Below are 25,571 nucleotides of genomic sequence, written 5' to 3' on the forward strand. Positions count from 1 at the left end.
AAAGTGTTAAAATGTGGTCTTATAGGGTCAAATACCAGACATTTATAATTGTTTTCTAACCTGTGGTGTTTTGTTTTCTTTTGTTTTGAATATCAGACTCATATAACTCATATAACTGCATGCTTGTTGTTGGCAGCAATATATAGTGCAAAGAAACCTTGCAAATATAGCTAGTGCTAGTGCTAATTCCACTCAATCTGCTTGTTGTATGAGAATTCTGGTTAATCACGTTTGGATTCCCAGACCCTAAAGATGGATCTTATCATAGGACCATAGAATGGTTTGGGTTAGAAGAGACCTCAAAGATCATCTAGTCCCAATCCCTCTGCCATAGGCAGGGACACCATCTAGTAGGTCAGGTTGCCCACAGCCACATCCAACCTGACCTTGAGTTCCTCAAGGATGCGGCACAAACTTGAGTTCCTCAAGGATGCGGCTTCTCTGGGCAAACTGTTCCAGTACCTCACCACTCTATGAATAAAGAATTTCTTCCTAATGTCTAATCTAAAACCTACCCTCTTTTAGTTTAAAATCATTATTCCTTGTTCTATCAATACACTTCCTGATACAAAGTTTCATGATAAAGAGATTTTGTTCCTTGTCTTATCTTTGCTTGCTTCAAGTTTCCACTTTCCATTGAATGGAAGTACCTTTTTAATGGCAAGATGCTTAGACTGCTATATGTGCCCTTCCTAACTTTGGTGATCTGCCAGATTCACATGTGCCGCTTCTGCTCCACTTGCAGTGTTTTCTCCTCCCATTCCTGCCACTCACTTGTGTATTGCTCCTCATCTCTAAGTATCTTGCCATGTATGGGTCTTGCTTTGTGATTTAACTGGACTGCTGAAATTCACAGTTCCAGTGAGAAGAGAACATGTTAAAGCCATTGTAAAATAATCAGTACCACATGAAATTGAGAAAGTGGTGTACAATAATCTGAAACCCAGATGGTCTCTGGCAGTGGGAAGTAGGAGAGCTGTAATGCTCAGAGAGACTCAGAAGTCAAAAAATGAGCTGAATTAATGATATTGCCCAAGAAAAAGAAAGGCAGTGTGATTCTGAGCAACGTAAGGATGAGTGTCCCACTCAAGAGAATGAATTCTCTTCTAGTCTTATCTGTGGTAGCATTCTCCACAGCTACTGTACAGCTGTTGCGGTGGGAGCAACAATGGATGCTAACCGTAAATGAACAAGGTGATAGCTCCAGCAGCATGCTGAACAGTGTCTGAGGAGGGATTAGCAAGTGGGATTAGTAAATATAACTGGACAATACTTTGGTAAGCCTAGTGTGCATATTGGATGGGAAGGGAAGCAGAAGCCTGGCTTCACTGGACTCTGACAAGTTTGCTAGCTATAACTCTTGATCCACTGCATTGACTGCTTCCCCAGTTAATGTTTATAATACATGTTGCAATGGTTGAAGCAGGGTCTTACTATCAAATATCTCAGCTGATAGCATGTGGCACTAAGTCACTGTCTGAATATTCCATGTGTTCCTACTGCGAATAAATTCACCAGCTTCCATCCTAATAGCTTATTTTAGAGCCAGTGTCACACTTCACACTCTATTCTGGACACTCTCCAACAACAAGTTAATGTCTTTCACTGGGGAAGGTGAATAAAACCAATGAGAGTATCCTTAACTAAAGAGCCATAAAATTCTAATAGAGCAGTAATGTTCCCGGTGAGCCTTAAGGGAATCTGAGCAATAGCTATGAGGTTGAGGCTCAATGCATGACATTAATTCATCAAACATAGTCATTCTCCATTTTTGTACAGGACACCTTTGTGATTCCTGCTGAGCAGAGCAGTACAAAGTCTGCACAAGCCCTTTCTTGACAATTCCCCAGGCTTTGTCATTTAAGAGGAGGTGATTCCACAGCAGTGGTGATTGAAGTCCTATGATCTATTTGAAGTCATTTTTTTCATTGGATAGGACAGACTGTACCAGCTGGGACGACTGCATTTGTTCTGAGTGTCTCAGGCTTGGGGTGGTTTCACAGTGAGTAAAAACCGAAGTTATTTCAGATTTCTTGAAAATTTCACACTGGAATTATTCATATGCCTATCAACCATTCCACAATCAGGAACGGTTCAGTAGCATGTTCTCCAAAAATCTCTTTACTTCCTTTTGCCAATCCCTTGCACTAGAATTTGCAAGGAGCAGATGGAGGCTGTGCTACTCATGTTTCTAAGATGCCTCTGTGGTATAAGGATGTTTTCCCAGCTGCTCCTAACACAGTTTTACTTTCTTTATGCTTCCAAAATGGTATATATATCATATGGAGGTATGGGGCAGACAATGAAATTTCATCCGAAGGTTTCATTACCTTTATGTAAAAAGTCAGAAGACTGAAGTAAATGCAAGTTTGATCTAGCCACCTTCCACCAGTGCCATAAGCAGTAGAGAGTAGCATTTCAAACAAAAAAGCAAAGACTTTGTTAAAGCCATCTTGGCTTTAGTTCCTGCATACATAGGTTAGCTGAAATAAGTTTTAAGTACCTGAAGTGATAGGAGTGTCTGGTAAGTACACAATAAGGTCCTTACTGGAGAGGGCTCTCAGTTAACACTTGACCTAAAAAAGTTTTGTGACAGTCATTCAAATATAATTTCTTAAACATGCTTTTAAAATTCCCATCTCTTACACTGCATACAGATCCATCACCTAGACCTGCACGTGATCTTGATTGTACAGATTGATTCCTGCTTTGGCTGTCAGTAGCTTGGTAAGCTTTTATTGAATATATATATATATAACCTCTGACTGAAGAGAATGTCTTTAAATATTTGCACTGGCTGGGGAAAATAGAAAAAGTTGGATGCTTTCAGAGACCTGTAAGAAATGCACGGAGTGGTGGCTTTCGTTACAGCCCACGGGGTCTCTGGGAAGCCGGGGCTGCCAGTTCTTTTTCTGACTTTGTGCCGCAGCATTTCGTCCCTAATAATGTCAGCAGCTGCAGAGGACCGGAGGCAGGAGGAGTTTAGGACAGCCTGAGCTGTTACCCAAGCCAACAGCGACACCCAGGGCTTCAAAAGCACAGTCCCGTCCCTTTTCTTAATCCCCCTGCCCCATGCGAACAGGAACTTTTCCCAAAGTTTAGCCCTTTTCTGTTTCTGAATGACTACACCGACTGAGAAAAAAGTAATATTTTGCTGTAGCAGTTGTATGAATAGAAATCATGCATATTATTACATTGAGAGTAAATTATATCAGTCACAGGCACTTCGTTAGTTGAAGAGCTGCGTTCTCATGAAGCATATTGTACTTTATTGCTTCTGTGAAAATAGTTAAGATGGTACTATTTGTTTGCAGCTAAGATCAAGACAGCCAGTTTATAAACCAGTCCATTCCTGCTTCTTCGCTACAGTGAAAAATTCACCCAACCCGTACTGAACTTGTTTTGGTAAGCCTTTATTGAACACATGTATAAAATCAGACGAACAATACCTTCAAAGACTGTGTCACAATCAAAAAAACTGGGTGCAGGTTTTATAACAGTGCACAATTGTCATTGTTTTGGCTTGGATAGAGTTAATTTTCTTTGAAGAGGCTTGTATGATGCTGTGCTTTCAATTTTCAATGAAAATAGCGATGATAACACACTGATGTTTTTAGTTGTTGCAGAGCAGTGCTTGCACAGAGCCGAGAACTTTTCTACTTCTCCTGCTGCCCTGCCAGTGAGGAGGCTGGGGGTGCACAAGGAGACAGGAGGGCATGCAGCCAGGACAGCTGGCCCAAACTGGCCAAAGACACATCCCATACAATATGATCATAGAATCACAGAAAGGCTTGGGCGGGAAGGGACCTCAAAGATTATCCAGTTCCAGCCCCCCTGCCATGTGCAGGGACACCTCCCACTAGACCAGGTTGACCAAAGCCCCATCCAGCCTGGCCTTGAGCACCTCCAGGGATGGGGCATCCACAGCTTCTCTGGGCAGCCTGTGCCAGTGCCTCACCACCCTCTGAGTATAGAATTTCTTCCTAATATCTAATCTAAATCTCTCCTCTTTTAGTTTGGAATTATTCTCCCTTGTCCTCTCATTACCTGTTTGAGCTAAGAATCACTCTCCATCTTTTTTATAAGCCCCCTTTAAGTACTGAAAGGTTACAATGAAGTCACCTCAGAGCCTTCTCTTCTGTAGGCTGAACACCCCCAGCTCTCTCAGCCTTTCTTCATAGGAGAGGTGCTCCAGCCCTCTGACCATCTTTGTGGCCCTCCTCTGGATCCTCCTCTAACAGCCCCACATCCTTCTTGCATTGCAGGCCCCAGACCTGGATGCAGCACTCCAGGTGGGGCCTCACAAGGGCAGAGCAGAGGGGCACAATCACCTCCCTCAACCTTCTGGCCACTCCTCTGTTGATGCAGCCCAGGATGCAGCTGGCATGAATCCCTGGGCTGCAAGCACACACTGCTGGCTCATGTCGAGCTTTTCATCCACCAGAACCCTCAAGTCCTTCTCTGCAGGGCTGCTCTCAGTGACTTCTTCTCCCAGTCTGTGCTCATGCCTGGGATTGCCCCAACCCAGGTGCAGCACCTTTGCACTTGGACTTGTTTAACTTGGTTCACATGGGCCCAAACCTCAAGCTTGTCCAGGTCTCTTTGGTTCACATCCCTTCCTTCTTTGGTATCAATTGCACCACTCAGCTTGGTGTCATCTACATATTTGCTGCACTCGATCCCACCATCTATTGAACAGTACCAGTCCCCAGGCAGACCCCTGAGGGACATCGCTTGTCACCAACCTCCACCTGGACACAGAGCCATTGACCAACACTTCTGAGTGCGACCCTCAAGCCAACTCCTTATCCACTGAATGGTCCACTCATCAAATCCTTCTCTCTCCAATTTGGAGACCAGGATGTCAGGTGGGACTGTGCCAAAGGCTTTAGAGAAGTCCTGGTAGATGACATCAGTCAGTCTTCCCTTGACAACTGATGCAGTCACTCCATTGTAGAAAGCCGCCAGATTGGTCAGGCAGGATTTGCCCTTGATGAAGCCATGCTGACTGTCTCGGATCACCTCTTTGTCTTGCATGTGCCTTGACACTGCTTCCAGGAGGATCTGTGCCATGATCTTGCCAGGCACAGAGGTGAGGCTCACCATATTATGTTCAGCAACAAAAGCTGGGGTAAAGGAGTAAGAATGGGACATTTGGAGTGATGGCATTTGTTTTCCCCAGAAACTGTCAGGCGTGATAAGCCCACTTCCTGGAAGTGGCTGAACACCTGCCTGCTGATAGGAAGTAGCAAATAAATTCTTGTTTTGTTTTATTTTGCTTGTGTATGTGGCTTTTGCTTTTTCAGGGGGCTTTGTTTCAACCCATGAGTATCACATTTGTACCTTTCCAATTCTCATCCCCAACCCACCTGGGGAGAGTTAGCGAGTGGCTGTGGGATACTTCAGCTGCTTGCTGAGGTTACACCACATTAGTGACAGCTCAGACTTTTATTAAAATGATCCTGAGCAACCTCCTGAAGATACACACCTGAGCAAAACAGTGATAAAATATTTAGAGGGTAAATAGACAATTATGATTCCAGAAAAAACATTTAAATAAGAACCAGAAAAAAAAAAAAATCTTAGAGTTGATCAGGACACAGGATGTACAGAGAAAAACCCAAATGACACACAAAAGTTATCTTCATTTTCCACCCACAGAATGTGAAAACTGCCTAGCAGATACTGTACTATTGGCCATATCACTGGTGTACAGCCCCCATGGCTGCTGAGGTAGTTTCTTGTTTGTTTTTCAAGATGGTTTGTTTGGTTTTCCAGGCTTGCTTCAGATCTGTAGGTGATGCTCATTTCTCTCTGCAGGGCTGGAGGCAGCTCAACTGAGAAAGTGCCAGACTGAAACAGCAGCAAATGAAGTAGCCCAATGACTGTAGTTTTACCACCAAACAGAAGTTGTGGAGGGGAAGGGGATGAATGAAATTCTTAAGTTGTACATTGCAGTTGAGAAGCTGTGGATAATTTAATAGAGAACAAATAAATAAGATCTGTGCATCACCAATTTAAAGCATAAAGGTGTAAAACACTAATGCTACTTTGAAATAGGGCATGAAAACTTACTGAGTTGAGAAAGCACAGGAGCAAGTAATCAATAAACCAATGATCACATTAGGCTATACATGAAAACATACGCGGGTCATGTACAGTATAATGGACTCTTTTTTTAGGGGGAAAAAAAAATGGGCTTCCTCCTCTCACTGAAACAGAGACCTGTAAGTATGTAGCAGTCTGTAAATAGTATTAAGTTGTTTGAAACTAAGCATCCAAAATGTGAGAAATGTGAGGCATTTGTGATTCATTAATTTGTCTGAAAATGGGTGCCATAGTCCATAAAATAATTGCACTTCCTCGTATTTGCTGGTTGCTTTCAAGTTGTTTCTACATTTAGTAGGATTAAAACTGAAACAGTTTTGTTTCTACCTGCTTCTTCATGGAAGAACGAAGCAAAGCTTCTGTTTCTTCCTGCCCTGGCACAGCTAGAAAAAGGGCATCTGGAAAGCCACAACCCATACACTGTCAATGTGAGAGTGTCGCTACAGTCTGCAGCTCTATACCATCGACATTCCTTTGCACTTTTTTTTCCTTCAGAATTTGGTAAGAAAGGTTATTTAAAAACCATTCTATATCTTGATAATCTTCAGGCCATCGCAGATATTGACTCCTTTGTAAATAGATTCGAATTGGTTTGTGCTTCATCAGTTGATACTGAGAAAGTGACCCAACTACTACCATAACGAGGACATCTTTCAGATCACTAAAGTACCTGCTCTGGGCAAAATTAAAGGCTTCCACACACCACCCATCTTTGAGAAACTGTCTGGTCACAATGCAAATTGTTTTTCTGCTGTTCCAAATGGCATCACGAATATTGTTGATATGTTCTTCCCCAGGCATGAAATCTCGTTCCTCAAAGCACAAGGTAAATCTGTTTTTATCAAAATACTGTGAATCCAGGCGCTTTAGCAAAGAATTCTGGACCCATTCAAAATCATTTTTGCTGTAGCACAAATATGCATCATACTTGTATTCACTTGTACCTGCTGCTGGTGGATGTCTGTCTATCAATTGTTTTGTGATAGTTTTATACCAGACAAAACAAATCCCACGACAGCGAGTAAAAATGATGACTGCCATTAAAAACATTAGAAGGGTGGTGGACGTGAAGATGAATACTGAGAATCTGAGTGCCTGCTGGAGTTCATCTTCATCGCAATCATGTGTCAGAAATGATAGTGGTTCCCCTGCCAACATAGGTGGGTACACACAGTACCTGTCAAACTGTGAGCCAGCTAGAGTTACATTGGTTTCATTTAGCCACACTAGTAGGCTCTTTAAAGTACAATCACAGACATAGCTGTTATGTGTTATATCCAGAGTTCTCAAAGACATAAAGACTTCAGGCTCAGGGGAAAAAAGCTGGTTTCCAGACAAGTTTAGGTGTCTTAGGCTTTTTGGAAAAATCCCAGGAGAGAGATGAGACAAGAGGTTGGAAGCCAAATTAAGTCCTTCTAGAGATATTAGGCCACTAAAAATTCCCTGTGGAAGAGCATTAAGGTAGTTGTTGTTCAGAAATAGAACCTGAAGTTTGGACAGTGGCCTGAACACATCCAGACATGAACCTCTCTCCCACACAAGCTGTAACATGTTTTCTCCTAGATCCATAAAAATTAACTGATTATTTTCTGTAACAGTAACACTTTTCTCACAGTAAGAGAAGTGATTCTGTTTTAAGAAGATATACTGCACACCTGGAACTTGGAAAATAACATACAGGTCACCCAGATCTGCCAACCAATTTCTTTCTAATTCAAGATACGTGGCAGCTATTGCTGTGTCAGATACAGACATTAATTTATTTTCACCTAAAAAGGCATATGTCAGACGTGGAAGGGAAGGGAGTTTTTTAATGGCGTTGTCTCTCAGATTGATTATTTTCAGATTTACTAATTTACTGAATGATTTTTGACCAATCATACCAATATGGTTTTGCTGCAAATCAATGTACATTACACTATGTAACCCCTCAAAAGTGTAATCATACAACTCACCTAAAAGATTACTTGAGAGATTGAGAGTTGTTAGTTTTCCCAAGCCAAAAAATGCTTGCCTTTGGATCTGATTCACCTTGTTTCTGAAAAGGTTTAGTGATTCCAGATTACCAAGGCTTTTAAAGATTAATGAATTGAGAGAGAAAATGTAACCATTGGAAATATCAAGCACACGAAGATCACTTTTTGCTAGCCCTGTAAATGTATCATTATCTGGATTTTTTAAGTTATTGTATCCAAATCCTGAGCCCATTGTATGAAAGCTAAAACTTAAATTATTGATTGGAGTCCCTTTAATGGCTGTACAGAAATGCTGGACTTTCTCTGCGCTCCAGCCACTATGACTAACGTCCAGTAAGTTAAAGGTAATGTTTCTGAAAGGATTTGGGCATTTGGCCCAGACGGTTTCATTAATCTTATACAAATAAGTATCACGGAGGCTAAAAAATGAAAAGTGTTTTCCTTGGAAGCTGGTAAGATTGCTTTCACACAGTTTGGATATGTCATTGAATGCCAGGTTCACACTTTTCAAGACTGTTAGATTATAAAACAAGGAATGAGGCTGAAGTTTTGTTATTTGGTTTCCTGAAAGATCCAATTTTTCTAATGAGATCAAATCTTGAAAGTAATGCTCCTCCAGGATGGAAGCTCCAAGGTTGTTGTGAAACAGCCGGAGTTCAGTCAAACTTGTCAAGCCCACAAAAGCATCAAGATCCAGCTGAAGAATCTCATTTTGTCCTAAGTCTAAGACACGGAGGTTTGGCAGGTTCCTGAAAGCTTCTTTTCCTATGATAACAGGTGAGACATATTGGCTTCCAATTTCCAAGTGCAACAAATGCTCCAGCAGTGGAAATGAAAATGCATTCACTTCTCTGATATAGTTGAAATTTAGCAAAAACTTCATGGTGTTCTTTGGCACAGGTGGAATAGCTGTGAGGTTGCACGAATTATACATGGCAACTTGGGCTTCTGAATAACATCTAGGTGCAAATATATCTCTAGCTAGTGATATTCCAAAAACAAGTACTAGCTGTTGATGTAACATCATGAATCTGTATGAAAGAAGTGAAAATAGTAAGCATTAATTCTGCTACTGACTATCTGCAATAAGTTGTATAGCAGGTTTTTAATAATAGAATAGAAGACTAATGTCATGCTAAAAATTACTAGTGATTTGGATTTATCCTTTCTTTGAAGTCTAATAAGCATCATCTGATAGTCTCAGAAAACGGATCCTAAAGAGACACGAGCACCTCTGATATGAAAAGTAATTCTCCTGATCTGTATCTTAAGGTCAGCACCAAAACCCCAATAGTTAAGTAACAATGTCTTGGTCTAGCAATTTAATTTGCATCATGAAAGTGACAACACTGGTATATTAGCTTAATTCCTTAATTGGTGATCCAAACAGGTTTAAACAGTTTGGATTACTAAAGTACAAATGCCTAGTCCAGTCATCAGAACAGGGCAGGCCAGTGCTGCCCTCTCCCTCAGCTCTCTCCTTGTGAGGACAATGATGCTATCTGGAGTGTAGGTTGCTCTAACACAGTAGTGCCTAACAGCCATGAAGTTCCTAAAAGGGGAACTTCATTTGGGGCTCCGTAACTCTGAGATTAACCCTGCAATGTGAAATTGTTCTTGAAAGAGTGGTAAAATAGTTTTAGAATAGGCAGGTGCAAGGCTAACAGTGAAGGAAAAGAAAAATGTGGCAGTCTGAAAACAGTGCTGCAAGATGTGAAAAAATACATTTGCTGAACTTTAAATTGCTAAGTTATTGCAAAAAGGTAGATAACATAATTTATGAAACCCGATGGTGAATACGTTTATTAATTTATTCACACACTGGATTTTCCATGCGTTATACCATCTGTCGGCCTGTCTCTCTCAGACATAAATCTCTTCAAAGAAAGGAAAGTCTTTTTTGTTGAGCATGTTACAAAATAAATCAAATTATTAGCACTAAAGTAGTTGTTTGTGTACTGTAGTTAAAAAACAAAACAAAACAAACAATGTTAGCTAAGGTTGCAACCATCTGCCTCTCCTTTTTAAACAGCATTATTTGAACTGATTTACTGACTGACAATCCAATGTAAGATGGGGAAAGAGAGTTGGGCTTTTACCCAGTAATTGAAAAGAGGTAAATCCCATTAATTATTATTATGATTTAAGCACACTGATTCTTTAAAGCACAAGTACAGAACGCTGTGCAGAATTTAGAACTTGAACTAAAAACATCTTATGCTTGTTTCTGTCATACCAAGTGCACAGACTTCTAGGAAATGAGGAAGTATGTCAGTAGAAACCAGTTTGATATTCACATTTCAAATACCAAAGGAAAGACCTAGCCATTTTTATAGACGCCACAAATAAGAATTACAAGGTTATAATAGTACAGTTAAATCTCATTAACTTTGACACAATCTCACAGAACCTAACATTTTTTGTTGATGGTTTCAAAGTCATCAAGTTATACTGAAATTTGAACTTGCAAGCATCTCACCATTACGATGACTAAGATGAGTCCGTAAATTTCCACCTTAAGGGCTCAAATTTCAAGTGGGAAATACACACCCTACAACTTTGTATTTCATGTTTTTATCTTGTCAGTTTTTAAGACAGTTTTGTGGTTTGAGTCAAGACCTTGTTCTTGAATGTGAAAGAGATGATGATAGATGGTGAGGATAGAGTGCTAAATTCCAAAGTTCTGGCATTCAAATTTCATTCTCATTTTGTCTCAGCAAATATTTAGGATTTGCTCCAAATAAAAGCAAATTGTAGGCAATAAGTATCAAAATTATTTTAAGAGATTTTAACTGCATCTACAGGAAATTATCCATAATACTACAAAATAATTATACTTTTTATCCTCTTTTTTGACTTAACATGCATTGTTGAAAGGGGACATTATAAATAGCCAACTCCATAATATTTAAGTCCCTACAAGATATTGTAGGTTATTAAAAGAAGACACAGCTAAACATATAGCAAGCAGATCATTATTTTACAGATGTTTAAATTCCATTCCAGGTATCTGCTCAAATGCTATAGCTTTTTTGTTTGTTTGTTTGTTTGTTTTTTGTTTTGTTTGTTTGTTTTGTTTTGAGTTTTGGCAAAGTCATAACATTAGCAAAACTGATGACAGATAGAAAGTACTTTGGAAGTCAACATTTAATATAAATGTATACCAACTTACCACAAGAAAAAGCTCAAAAAGTTTAGAGTGGAGCTATGAGAACACATTGTTTATTATTTTTAAATTAAAAAATCTATCTTGATTTTTACTATCAGAAAATAATTATAAAAAAAGGTAAAATATTTTTAACCACCTCTGCTTTTACATTTTATCTGCTTCTCTATGTTATTGTAAGTTAAAAATCTCTATCAATCTCTTAACAGTCCTAATACTTCACCTCAGCTCAGGTTTGGTGACAAGGAAGGTTTCATTTGTAAACTGTTTGCTCCCTCAATGTTTTCTGCAAAGGCTACTACTTTTTCCCCACAGATCTGGGCTCTTCATGAGGAAGAGCAGGATGCTAGCAGCATAATGCCTGTTACTGTGCTTGTGAAGACAGCAACAATTTTTAATTTAATAGAATCTCCCTATCTAGTACTTTGTACAACCCTTCACCATTAGGTACTTTAATAGCAATAATATAGGTACATTAGTACCTACAACCTTTTGGGAAGAGTATTTTTCCTACAAAATGGCCATCATCCCATTCAGTTATATGCATGTTCCTGGAGATGAAGGATTGTATAAATGCTTAATTTGTTATTGAAAAATGGAGCAATGAAGTTTAGAGAACAAGAGCTCTGCATGTGGGGTTTTGTTTCTTTCTACTTCAGTGATGTCAGAAGGGGTAAGCAGTAAAGGGGAAAGAGAAAAGTAGCAGGAGGAAGAGGAAGAAAAAACACAGCAAATGCTTTGGGGGTGGAAAGCCCTTAGCAGGTAAGTTTCTAAGCAATGAAAAGAACTTTTACAATACAAGGTGAATCTAGATCTAAAAGCAGCAAGCAAATGCACACAGAATGCAAATATTGTAGTTTGCGTCTTGGACTCCCTAGGAAGTGTGCATCTGGATCAGTGAAGGCAGATTCAGCTGCTTAGAGTAGTCTGGAACTGACTTATAACATTGCACTACCTTTTTAAAAAAAAACTAATTTTTGTTACCATGGTTTTAAATCACCCAGAAACCTTCCCTAGCACAGCAAAAAAGGAAGGGAATTGACAGTACCTGAGAGTGGATGTTGTAGTGCTGCCTGTCCTTCTCAGCACAGCTGTGTACATCTTAGGACATTGACAGAAGCGGTCAGTGAGCAGGGCCTGCAGTATAGCTGAAAAGAGGAACTAAGACTGTCACCTTTTTCATGTACAGAAGTCAGGAAGAAGTTAAAATAAAAGCTATTCCATGGAGAGTTGCAAAGCACTCGCCATTTCCCCTTCCCTGTCCCCAGCAAAAACGCATTGAGTCCACATAAATAAAGAATGGGTTACGTACCCTATTTTTCTCCTTGTTGATGGCTGAGAATGTTCACTTGCTATTTAAAAAGTGATACGAAAGGAAAATTTCAGTCTCCGAAGTGGTTTTGCACAGCTTTTAGTAGCATGCTTACTCTCCTCAGCAGCACCTCCTGTTTCTGCCACATAACCTAGGTCAAATATGAACCAGCACAAGCCGGCTCAACTGATAGGCACTCGTGTACTCATGAAAATAATCAGCTGACCTAAATAGTTCTGTGTTTTCAGCCAGAGCTTTTGGGGAACAAAACATCAGAAGTGCTGGCTAACTGGACAGGCTCTAGAGAACTGTTTGATACAATTAACAACAAGCTTTAAAGAGTTTAAGATTTTTTTCAGTAACTCATTGCAGTGACCCTGATATCCTCCTATGGAGGATTTCCCTAGATGATGACTCAGTCAGTGAGAGAAGTTGTGTTGCCCACCACAAGAACAGACTGTCTGAAGTAATTCTATACAGATGAAGTCTTGTGACCAAGAATACTCGTAATTTAGGTCTGTGGGATGTGGTCAGTAGATAAAGACTAGACAGAGGTAAAGCTGGTAAATTTTTATTTAACTGCACGCACACACACACACAAGAAGGATGCAAATTGTTTGCTCATGCTAACTTTCACAAAAACATCTAGGCCATTTTCTGTAGGCCACTGGATGACAGGTGAGTGTTGTGTATATATAATAAAGGTACCAATAAAGTGCTCCATGAAGGCTCCCCCAAGGATATAAAGCTGTTGTCTTTTCACATCGGTCTCCAGAGGGTCTGTAACTGCTGTGCAAGGCTCCTCACCCTGAGGTGCACCTGTGCAATGGCTGCACGTACTGGGAGTAGCAGAAGGACACATGGTGGTGCTGTGCAGGTTGACTAGCTGAAGGAAGGGCCTTTTGGATCAGATTTTGGGGGACTTGGCTGCCTATATGCTACTAAGTTCACGTGAACAGAAAAATTTGCTTTTCCCAATCTCATTCTTCAATTCCTGGTCCCTTCCTGCCATACAAATGAAAGAGCCTCTCTGTTCTGTTATACCTCTGTATCCAGTCATGCCACAATTCCACAAAGAGAGTCATTTCTGCTTCTCAGAGAAGTGCAGAACAAGTTAAATATCCTTATCTAATATTCTTACATGATTTTCTTCACTCATGGCGACACTTACAGACATCTTTCTAAGAGACTGGTTATACATACTAACTGTGAAGGGCTATCTGTATTTTTTAATTGGTAAAATTTCTCAGAACCTTCAAAAGACCTTCAAAGAGCACCCTCTTTCTTTTAATCTCATGGTAAGCCTGCTGAAAAGGAGTTTGTGTACAATACTCACCTAGGCCATAATAGAGATCTTAAAAAATAAATCACAACCAGTAAGCCTTTGTTCTTAGATTGACCAGATAAAGGACAACTGGTACTGTGAAAATATGTATCATTGCTGTTATCCAATTAGATCAAATCTACCCACTGAAACAAAAATAAATAAATAAATCCCCAAGCTTTTGTCCAGGCTCTAAGCCATCCCAATATATGCATTTGTGCGCATAAAAACTGTGCAATGTAAACAAACCCTACATATGGGACCTGTCTAGTCAATTACAACCTAAAAAAAAAATAATTCATTAGATGATTAATGAATGTGCACCTTTGAAGCCCCTGAGCCTCTCCCTTAAGCTGCTAGGACACTAAACTCAAATACAGCATTTTCCAACTTAAAATCAGAGAGCATATTATAAGGCAAGTGAGTACTGAGACAGTTCTTTTCACAGGTGGGGGACCTAAGGCAAGAAGGCATTATGTGATCTGACAGAGCAGAAGGGCCATAAAAACCAGCCACTGGTTTGGGTAATCAGAAGCTACATATTGGATGTAATTATCTAGATCCTATTCATCATTTAGATTCATTTTGATATCCCCTCAGATTATATGATGAGATGCAGGCATGCACACTTCAGAGAGCGTGATTCCTCTATTCTTCTTGTGCTATTACAGTTCTTTAAAACAATGTGGTCTCCAGAAGGACAGGGGAAAAAATTGAACATACAGACTAAAGCATGCTCTGCTCCATTTCTCTGGGGGACAGGAGCAAACCAGATAGACAGAAGAGGGGGTGCTGCAGCCCCAGACTCCAGCTCCTGGAACTGTTTTGAGTGTCTCCCTCCTGAGCAGAGGCAGCCTGCTTTTCTGTGCTTGAGCAGCCAGCTGGGTGGTTATTGCAGCAAAGGGACCCAGTGCTGGGCACTGGCCCATCTGTCAACCCCAGGCAGCCCAGGCTGCTCTGTCACTGTGTCTGATGGGGGATGACGAAGGCAGAGAGAGCCTCAAATAGCCATGAGAAGAGGACCAGCAAGGCTTCTTACTCTCTTCCAGGTTGTAAAGAAATGAACTTCTCAAGGCTTCAATGAGGACAGTGAAGATTCCTGTTTTTTCAACTCACTGCTATGGTTGCTTCCCAGCAGGGACACTTGCTCACTTGCACAAAGTGCTTGTGCTCAAGAATTCTTGTCTCATACCCTGAGTCCATCTTGACTTCTTTTTCTTTGAAAGTTAACATGTGATAGCTGCCGGGTCTAGACTAGAAGCCACTCCAGTGAAGCAGCGTTTCCCTTGAGAAACCAAGAAAAGTAGCTACTGTTTTGGGCTGTGTTTCTCACACAGAGGATTTAGCTCAGGGACAAAAGAGCCTTTTTCTTTCTTTTCTTTTTTTTGTTTTGTTTTGTTTTGTTTTGTGTGTGTGTGTGTGTGTGTGTGTGTGTGTGTGTGTGCACGCTTGCAGGATAATTAGAAGCAGCCAAATTTAAAACTCTCTCCTGGAAAACATCAAAGAGATCATAGGAAGTAACTATCAGGAATGACAGCTGAGTTGGAGGTTGCAATTTTAAACTTACAGGAGGCCAGCTTTCAGAGAATTGACAGAAAACCTTGGGGAAGGGGCAGTGAATGGAGAAGCAGCATTCAGACTAAATCCTAGGATCACAAGCAGAATTTGGTATAGCCTTATCTACAAAACTAATCTTTTTATAAAGCCAAGCAGCACTGTCACGCCAATGAAATTGTGGCCAAGCATAAAACAGCAGTAAGTAGCTGAAGTCAGCAAACATGACTAAATGGCCACTTGGAAGGGAAATGGCACAGTAGCCACTCTGTCACTCCTGGGACCCAATCTGGACGGAGTATTTATTAAGGAAGTTTTAGAAGAGTGTGGAGACAGGTGTTGATAGCAGATAACAAAGATTTTTGCTTTCGCAACTATGTTTTAAAAAAGCAACCGAAAGATAACAAGCTGCAAATGGCCAGTGACAAAAGAACCACAACCGTCTTGAGAGGCAGACAACCGCTCTGCCCAGCATTTCAGTGAAGTTAAAAACCTCCTCCCCTCTTTCCTGGAATTGGGATGTTGAAATGATACCTCTGAATTTCTTTGCAATAGGTCTTAGATTAGAATAGATTTGAGTTAGCTCCAACTCATCGGTGGAGCTAACTCAAATCTCAAATCATACACCGCACCACCAACCCTTCCTGTAGTACAAATACCTACCTATTAACTGTGAGCACTGGTTAGTTTCATCCGGAGGCACTCTCCTCCTCTTCTGTTACTGCTCTTACACCTCAGTGAATAACATCCAAGATTCATTGAAGACATGTTTCTGTCTAACGGGGGGTGATGCTCTGCACAGAGGCCGAGGGAAGGGGGGAAGAGATCCGACCTCAGCACATTTCGCACAGCCTGACGACACAAATGCTCACCCAGAAGGCCTGGAGACTTTTCTTGCCCTTCCTGTTACATGTAAGCTAGTTTCTACTTCTTCCTGTCTCAATCAGCTTCTGGAAGTTCTTGCACAATGGCATAGCTTAAAAAAGAAGCCGAAGAATGGCAAAAAGCCTGTTGCCAGTCAGGAGGAAGGAAGGCAGATGTCCTCAGGCAGAGGACAGAGCTGCGTGAACTCTCCCATGCCCTGGCTGAATGCTCCTAGCAATAAGGCACGGAGCGTACACACAGTGTGCGGTGACAGCTGAGCATCGATCGCATTTTAAACCAAATCGGCAGCCACTGCCTCATTTTGGACAGCCACAGCTAGAGGTGTGCATCAAAGCACTGCAGAAGGGGGCTCCGAGCTGGGCGCCCGGCTCGGCTCTGCTCGGCGCCCCCCTGCCTGCGGCTGAGCCTCCCCTAGCGAGGACCCCCGCAGTCCCCAGCTGCCCCCACTCACCTCCACCTCCACCTCCACCTCCTCCGTCCCGTCCCGTCCCGGGCACGGCGGGGGCTGCGGGCAGGGGCAGAGCCGGGAGCCGAGCGCCGGCCGTGCCCAGCACTGGCAGGGCAGCAGCAGCGGGGGCCGGGGGTGTCGAAACCCAAAAGAGAGGAGAAAGACATCCAGGAGAAGCCGGGAGGAATTAAGCACCGGCAGGTGAATTAGCTCCGAGGGTGGGAGTCCCGACTGGCTTCCTGCGGGCTGCCGCTAGGTGTCGGGAAGGGGATCCGGCTTCGCCCGGCTTCTTCCGAAGCAGCAGTTTAATGCGTAAAAGGTGATCCCACTGCCTCACCTCAGCCTACACAGCGCAAGCTGCTTGGTGCCTGAGCTGTTCCAGCTGATCTGCCAGTAGAAGGACCCCCACACCCCCGTCTCTTACCTCCAGCACTGCTTGCCCTGCCATGTGCGCTGCCTCCAAGCAAAGCCTGCTGCAAGCCGCTGACCCTCTGCTCGCAGGCTTAGCCCATTTCAGACGGTCAGCCTGTTCTCCCTCCTTCATTGCCTTACACGAAGCTGATTTATGTGCCTGTTACGGTAATTCGTGAAGAGGAATGTAAACAACAGGAATGAAAAGAGGTCTAAAAAAAAGAAATGGCGTTTTTATCACTTATTTAGATACGCAGTAATTTAAGTTTTTATTTTTCACTTAAAGACATCTGGAAATTGATGCTCTTTGTAAAAGTGCTTGTTTCTTAAGTTTTTCACTGGCCCAGACAACTAACTTTTTAGACACTGCTGCCTGGCCATACCCGCAGCTGTGAGCTGGGGATTTAGTTGCATTGCATGGGAGAAACAGGTTCCTAAAACAGTGGATATACACATTACATCACGTTAACCAAAGCATGACTTAATCTCGATAGTTAGAAGAGTGGAACCAAGGGTCATGTCTTAAGATTCACCTCTTAAATTAAATGAGTCTCACCTCTGTTGGGGTTTGCACAACTCTACACCTGTTTTAGAGATGAATGTCTAAGACAGCCTACACACAGAGCTTCCAGCAATTTGTAGTACTCCTCGCCTACACCTACACTCCATGGCTACCTCACTCCTTCCACAGCCTCTCTTCTACTAGGATCTGAATGCTGCTTCTGTCCCTGATGTGCCATGATGTCCCATCAGATCATAGGATATCTAGATAGGAAGTTCTCCCTCTGTACAGATGAAGCTGTTCTGCTTTATGTGGAATTGATTGGGCCAGAAATGATACCAAAGTGCCTGTCTTCTTACTGCTCTTTTTTGTTTGTTTGTTTTTTCTCATTATTTCTGATATTTACGTCACTTTTGTATTGGGTACTTATGAGTAATAATACATATACATGTTTTAATTTAATCAGTGCAGCTCTTTGGTTGCCTGTGATCTATTCTACTTGTTAAATCAGGTGAGAGACTGCAACACACCCAGGCACTGAAGCAATAGCTCAAAGGCCACTGAAAACAGGACTTGTGTATCTGGAGATAAGTAATTTTGCTAAACTTGGAATAATTTAAATGAAACACAGAGAATCAGACAAAGCCAAATAAATCAGTTTAGGAAAAATCCTATGAAATTCTGTCAGATCACATGGGATATTAAAAAAGTGTCCATTTTGTGCAAATTTTCAGTGTGAGGAAATGGTTGAGATACTTATGCCAAAATACATAATGCTAATTTTCTATTCAGTCCTGCTTTTCTCTCTCATAATTGTATAGATGGAACTGGGTGCCTGAAGTTCTGTGTATTTTCAGTACTGATCTAAGCTGTAATTAATAGGAAAAGGCAGTATGGATGTAGTTAAGTCTCTTGTCTACCCAGCCAGCCACCACAGCATTTCTTTGCAGGTGGTGACAGTAAGACCCAGTGACAGGATTTAGTCATGTTTGCACATACCTCACCCTGTTTCTTGTGTGGATACTTTGCTTATCATTCCCTTGCTGTAGCTTGGATATGTTGTCTTTGAACATCTTTTATTTAATATATTTTGTACGTTTCAGCACAGAAGCTTCTCGCATAGTGACATAGTATTCAGTGCTGTTTGTTGTACAGTCAGTTCCTGCTAACAAGTAGTCACAAATTTTTCACTTTGTGAAAGTTCTTGCCAAGGTTTGGTTGAAAATCCAACCTAGGACATTTTTAGGTTGATGCATTGACTTGGATTTATCACTGAACTATGTTCACAGACTATTGTTACAAGTGAAATCTTGCTTCTGGATTAAATCCTTCTGATCCTATTATTAAAAAACTCAGAGTTTAAAATGTGTAAATTACACGACTGTGTAAAAGATGCCAGTATATTCAGCTCCTATGCCTGTATAAGTCAGAGTAAAGAAACAGCTAAATTGTCTGTTAAAGCAGCCTGTTACTTTCTCATAGTCCCCTTCCCACCCCTCCCCCACCCCAACACACACCATATTTTCCATAGCTCTGTGCTGACATCTTTAAATGCTTTCATTGTAGAGGAATGTAATTCTTAATGATACAGATGAAGGTGTTGTGTTTTGTTGACAAAAGGAACACCTACACAACCACGTCATGTTGTTCAGATGCTTGCAAGGAATGACTGAAGCTAAACCAAAAATTGTCTTTCTGCTGCTGTATCTATGTATGGATACGTTTCCAGCTCCTCCTTTGTGTTATGCAAGCCACATACACGTGGTGAGCTAGATGCCTAGTAGGCAGGTTTATGTGCAAATGCCACTGCCTGCAGTTCTGCTGAGCTCAAGTCAGACACTTCTGAACTCTCTGACTGAGATCCCATTGGCACCATAACGGATTAGGAAAGATGTAAAAAGAAAAGATGTTCTCTCCACTGTGCACATGAAAACACCAAAAATACAAGTAATTACTTACAAAATTTCACTGTGTCCTAGATAGTTGCAACTTCTTGACCTTAAGTACTGAGATACTTAATTTTAAGGATATTAGTAATTTCAAGAAAATACCTTACATGAAAGTTCATTTATGAAATCCAATAAAAGCTTTAACAGGTTTTGTAACAAATAGACGTTTGTTTCATATTTTAGTAAGGACTTCAACAGGTCAATAGGTTGTTTATTGTTATGGTTTATTACCAACTATGATGTCTTCTGTGGTTGTGCTTGTAACATTTCCAGTGTATACCACTCCGGTTTCAACATGCTAATAAAATGTATTAATAACGTACAATCTTTATAAACCATCCTAAACAGCAACTGTGTTTTAATCTTTATTGAAGTAAGATCCAGAGGTGTTCTCCCTTAAATTTAATGGAGTGGATCTAATACTGAAAAAATGTGGCCCTTCTGTGTGCTGGTTATGCAAACGACATTTGCCAATTGTAATGAAGTCAGGCAATGAAATTCTAAGAGCCACAGAAGGTTATGTACGGTGAATGACTAATGCCTTCTAAATTAAGGTCTATAATTGTACTCCAGTGATTAATGCATTAAATTAGTGATTTCTTATGTGTAAGACTCTTATCAAATGTATTTCTTATTGTACCTCTGGGCTCTCCTCTAATGTATAATATGCAGGTGAAATACATGATCATTTCCCACAGGTTTCTTCTAAAGCAGTCTTCCACCCACACAAGATCAACACTGTAATAAAGTCGTTATTTCTGGATACTCGCATTTACATACCTTGCATAGATAATTAGATTAAGTCTCTTTGCCTTATGAGTCTCAGTTAGAATTATCATGTTAAATACCAAGAATTATTTGATTTTTTTCTTCCACCTGGATTTCACAACAAACAGCCAAATCTGTGATCTTAGTAAACCTCCAGCTTTTATTTTTATTTTTTTTTATTAAAGAAAAAAAAAAGCCAAAGCGTGGGCTGTTTTGAGTATTTGGGAAATTATTAAAGTGTTTTAGAAAGCTTTTATCAAAGCAGTGAACTGAACAGTTTATCCACAGAATGGATAGAATAAGACAAGATACATTTCTACATGTAGAAAGATAATTATGCTCCATTTGTGCATACAGAAGGATCCAAAATGAGCCCCTACAAATGCTTTTTTTCAGTTGTAGGTATCACTGATTTTGATCTGATGTTGGTGAGTTCCATTCTTAGTGAGACTGAAGACTTCAGAGAAGAAGGTTTTTGTGTTTATGTGCCTTTATAGTCTTGGCTACCACTGAGTTCAATCCCAAGTATGACTATGTTAATATAAGCAAAGAAGAAAAAGGAAAGGCCAATAAAGTTTGATCGATTTATAAAAGTGCTCTACCAGTCATGACATTATAATAATTCAACATATTACACTTTAGCTTAAAAATTCGGGTATTTTCATTTTAACACACGTTGAAAAGTGGAAGCAGAACAAAGTTTTATCTGTTTAAACTAGTATGGTCAGATCTTGGTAAAACAGCTCGGAGGTGTGCTTACCATGTTTTGAATTCTGAAAAATAGCACAAAAAATGTAGAAAAGGATAGTGATTTGAAAACGATTCTGCCACCTGATGCTCTCAAAGGTCTGTGTAGATTGTAAGAGGAAAAATGTAGTGTCTAGCCTGCAAACTATACAGCCCACATGGTCTGACCTCCACAGTTGTACAGGGCACATCCCTATTCTGAGCACTGCTGCCAGGCCAGACAGATGTAGCTGTAACTTCCACCTCTGGCCACACAGAATAGGAGACCTTCATTCAGGCAACGCCTGCCAGCCAGACATTATCCTGTTCCCCCTTTTCTGCAATAAACAAATAAATAAATAAATGCATAATATAAAAGCTGTTTTTATACTAATCTAAATGCCTGTCAGACTTTGTGACTGTACTAAATTGGTCTGTGATGACTTTTCTGTTACTGAATTATCCGGCGTTTGTATGTGAGCGTACATATGCACATGCTCATGCAAGCTCCGGTCTCTACCCACAGAAATGCCCCAGGAATCACACGGTGCATGCAGCATCAGGTAAAACAGCTGTTAAAGTGAGAGGCCCAAAAAATAATTCCTGCAGTGTTAACAAAAAGGGAACATAAAGGTAAAACAAAATCCACTGCTAACACCAAAAGAAATGTCCCATGAAATTGAAAATTGCACATGCTGACAATATGCCAAGTTTCTGCATGTAACTAGGATTTAAAAGTTGGCACCTCCAAGAAAGCCTTGTGAATCCTCTTGCACTCAAGACATCTATCATTTAACTTCAGCATATTCAACTGGGATGGCTGCATTGCTCCATTCTGACTGCTTTTCCAAGCGTGAAAATGACAGCTGAATTGCCACATGTCATGATGTGCCATTCAAAAACACAAGGGCTAAGGAGAGCATCAGAAAAAGCACAGGAAATCACTTTTTACACTTCCAGGAACACTATTCTTTCTAGGATCTTCAAAGTGGTTTTTAGCAAAGTACATCATATCCTAGATAAAAGGGCCAAAGCATTTTTTTCACACGGAATGATGTCTGCAGGCATCAGAATAATAATCTGAAGTCTTGACACTAGCTCACATTTCTACTAAGAATCAACGGGAAGTGATCCACATAGATTCAAGAAGGACAAGGACTTTTTGGGCAGCAAGCTGGCTTTCTCACTAGCAGGGCTTTAAACTCAGCAGGGAAGGGAATGCACCGATAAATGATTCAGAAAAACACCTGAATGCCAGTACTTTGAAAAACAGCAAGGAAACACCTGTGAATCATCCTATAGGAATTAGGAAGGACTTCTCTAAAAAGGTGGCGATGCCCATAGCCCAGCTGAAGTGCCTCTACATTGTTTTCCCCTGCATGCAGCAGAGGAAACAAGCAGGAGGAATTGGAAGCCATGGTGCAATTAGAAAATTAGGATCTAATTGCTGTCATGGAAATGTGGTGGTATGAATCACACAGCTGGAACATTGGAATAGAGGGCTACAAGCCTTACAGGAGAGTCAGGCAGGGAAGGAAGGGTGGGTATGTCGCACTCTGTGTTAAGAAATGTATAGATTGTGAAGATGTGTAGGTAGCAGGACCTGCCATGGTGGCACCACAGCCCTCTCTGGAGAGTGACCTACAACCAGCTTCCTGTCCCACAGCAGATAATGGCATTGTCAGGGGTCTTACCTGCCAGCGAAGAAAAACGTAGCAGTTTTTCTTCCCCTCATTCCTCCTCACATGGTGCCTGTTTTAACCAAGCTGTTTTTATGCTGACAGGAGGTTCTTGGACAGGAATAACTGGAGAAAGGTGTTAGAATGGGAGGCACTTCAGCAGATGTCCCATCGCTTCTGACTGTGTCCACACCTGAGAGTCCACTCTGTTTGATATGAAATGTTTTTCACATTTGTATGGCCTTTTCTTGGATTTTTCCTATCTGTTTTGATGTGGCAGCAGTTTCTGCTCATTTTGTGCTATCAGCAAAGGCCCTAAAGTACTGCTCTTATCTACACCTGTTCCTGCCATGGAAAGTGCTGCCTAAGGAAATGAAGGATGCTACAGAGGCTGAGTAGAGGCTCTGACTCACTGCTTATGAAGCAACCATCACCTCAGAAATCATGTTTGTCTGAAAATAGCTTGCCATTTTAAGTAACCCCACGGGTTGCTGTTTCATTGTTTGATTGTTTGTCTGTTTATTTATTTATTTATTTTTCCCTTTACTTTGTACATTTGAGATACATTTTGTGCCTTGTCACCCTTGCGGTGCTATTGTTTTTCCTGGCTGATGTGCCTGCACGGCTGTCACACCATCCCTTGTGGGAGGCTGCTGCAACAGGCTGAGCCAGGAGAGGCAGCAGGCAGAAGAGTGGCAGTGAGAAGGTGGAGCAGGCTGGGCCCAGCCATCTGCATAGTGTCACCTCAGACCTTACCCCTTTCTTTTTAAGCTGAAAAAGACCACTGAAACTTTCCTGTTTCAGGGCCTTGGCATTGATGGAATTGTGTGGGTTAAGGCTCAGTACAGACGGGCTATCGCAGCATAAAATTAGAGCCATGACCACACTAAGGAGCAGTGCTCAAGTAGAGCATTTCGTGGTTATCAAAAATTTTGTGCTTTTTGCATTTCCTGCCTCCTTCTTGGAATCACACAGGAACAGCTGTGTTTGGCATCTCCATGTGTAGGTCCATCTACATTTGGAATTTAAAATCTATCACAATCTGCTTGGCATCAGTTCCCCTGCACGTTTTCAGCATATACTTACTGCTCTCCACAGACTTGTTCTTCATTTCTTCCTCTGCGGCCCCACTAACTAAATGAGCTTTAGCTCATTTTCCTTTTAAAGTCCAAACCACTCTCTTCACTCTGCAAAACAGAAAAAAACTAATCAAATGTCAAAGGTCTTCAAATTATTGTGTTGCAATTTGTGATTACTATGCATGACTCTTTCTGAACAGTGGCCTGGGATGTATGCCTTTCGCATTCAGTAAGCAAACCTTTTCCACTGAGCTTAAGTATGTAATTGCATGGCTGAGGCAGTTTCTTCTTTCCAGAAAAAGCACTTACGAACATATCTTGAATTAAGCTTTGAGATTTCAACACAGTTGTGTTTTTTTCTTCCAGATTCCTGTGCGAAACAAAGTTGTGTTTTTGCAGTAGAATGTCTCTGCAGTGGAAAATTCCAGTAACCGTGCATATTCAGAAGTGATTGTGCAGGCACAAGAGTGGCTTGGCAGTGGGGAGTATGTTAAGCAGATAAGGGGAAGGTTCCACTGTCCCAAAATAAGGAGGATAGCCAAGAAAATCAGGATGAGCAGTGTGAAATCAGTCAAAGCAAAAACTCCAAAACATCACAGGCCCTCTAGTCACGAGAGAAGAAGGAAAAAAAAAAAAAAAAAGGAAAAGGAGAAATTGATGGTTGGTCAAACAAAATTGTATGTATATGGCATCGTAATAAGCGTCGAGTAGTTTGTGAACCCGTAATACTTAGCCAGTGAAAAGATGGGAGGAATCAGTCATTGGGTAATAGGGAATATAAGGTTATGGGTGCTTTTGCTGGGCGCTCCTGCTTGCAGAAAGCCTACCATTGTAATCATGAATAAAATAGTTGCACAGAAGACCCTGTCTGAGAAAATTATTGAGGTATTTATCACATTCCTAATTTTGAACATGAGATTTGTCTGCCCTATTTTGGGCTTTCTATTTTCCAAAGACATGATTACACTGAACAGAAAAATGAATATGCAGGGTCAACATGACCACAAACCTAATTCTAAACTTGATTTTTTTTTTAATTTGCTTGATTCGTTTAGTTTTCAATGGTACTCTCTTTGGCATCAGTGTTGACAATACTACCTCATACAGCTGGAACTGAAGAATATGCCGATACAATGATCTGATAGTATGCTGCTGATAAAAAAAAAATAATCCAACACACCAAAAAAAAAAAAAAAAGAAAAGAAATTATGAAACACTACTGAATGGGGAGACCCATTCTACCACAAACTGTAAATGTACCAGGCTGACTGGGGGCTGCAGTGCTCTCTCCCCATTGCATGCAAGGTAACAGCCTCCCAGCTCTCCTGTGCCACACACACGAGTGGCTACAGTGTGTGCAGATGCTTACTGCAAGCACTGCTGCTGCCAGAGAACCGTCCCATTGTCTTTTCTCTATATATACCTCATCATTGGAAAATAATGTCCCTTTCTACTTACTGCTTATTCAGTCTTCTTTTGGGGCAAGACTCTGATTTTTTAAGGTATCATTTAATTTCTTGAGAAAGGATGGTAATGACTTTTCCTGCCTAAGATATTTAAAACCTACATTTATCTTGTTTCTTCTTTTTTTTTTTTTCAAATATTTTATAGTTTTGAAATTATATTGTAGGAAAAAAAACCACACACACACACACACACTCAATTATAAGGTGAAACAGAATGA

At 40.9% G+C, this 25,571-nt stretch overlaps 1 protein-coding gene across 6 annotated transcripts; it reads right to left on the bottom strand.

The window, feature by feature from the left end:
* Positions 1–3,392: 3,392 nt before the first annotated feature.
* TLR5 (toll like receptor 5) lies at positions 3,393–24,184 on the bottom strand. Of its 6 annotated transcripts, none has more exons than XM_027452956.3 (3): positions 23,895–24,184; positions 12,299–12,398; positions 3,393–9,115 (listed from the first exon to the last, which is right to left on the bottom strand). In XM_027452956.3, the coding sequence occupies exons 1-3, from the start codon at positions 23,917–23,919 to the stop codon at positions 6,532–6,534; spliced, it is 2,709 nt and encodes a 902-aa protein (XP_027308757.3). In that variant the 5' UTR covers positions 23,920–24,184; the 3' UTR covers positions 3,393–6,531.
* Positions 24,185–25,571: the final 1,387 nt, after the last annotated feature.

The sequence above is a fragment of the Anas platyrhynchos genome, chromosome 3 (genome assembly GCF_047663525.1).
Source record: "Anas platyrhynchos isolate ZD024472 breed Pekin duck chromosome 3, IASCAAS_PekinDuck_T2T, whole genome shotgun sequence".
Lineage (NCBI taxonomy): Eukaryota > Metazoa > Chordata > Aves > Anseriformes > Anatidae > Anas > Anas platyrhynchos.

Bases quoted from the DNA above. Each gene is read 5' to 3' on its own strand.
- TLR5 (XM_027452956.3), bottom strand. From the start codon at position 23,919: ATGAAGAACAAGTCTGTGGAGAGCA. The intron at 12,399-23,894 runs GTAAGTATATGC...TCCTCTTTTCAG, and splicing joins GAACAAGTCTGTGGAGAGCA to CTATACTGCAGGCCCTGCTC. The intron at 9,116-12,298 runs GTACTGTCAATT...TCTTTCATACAG, and splicing joins ACTACAACATCCACTCTCAG to ATTCATGATGTTACATCAAC.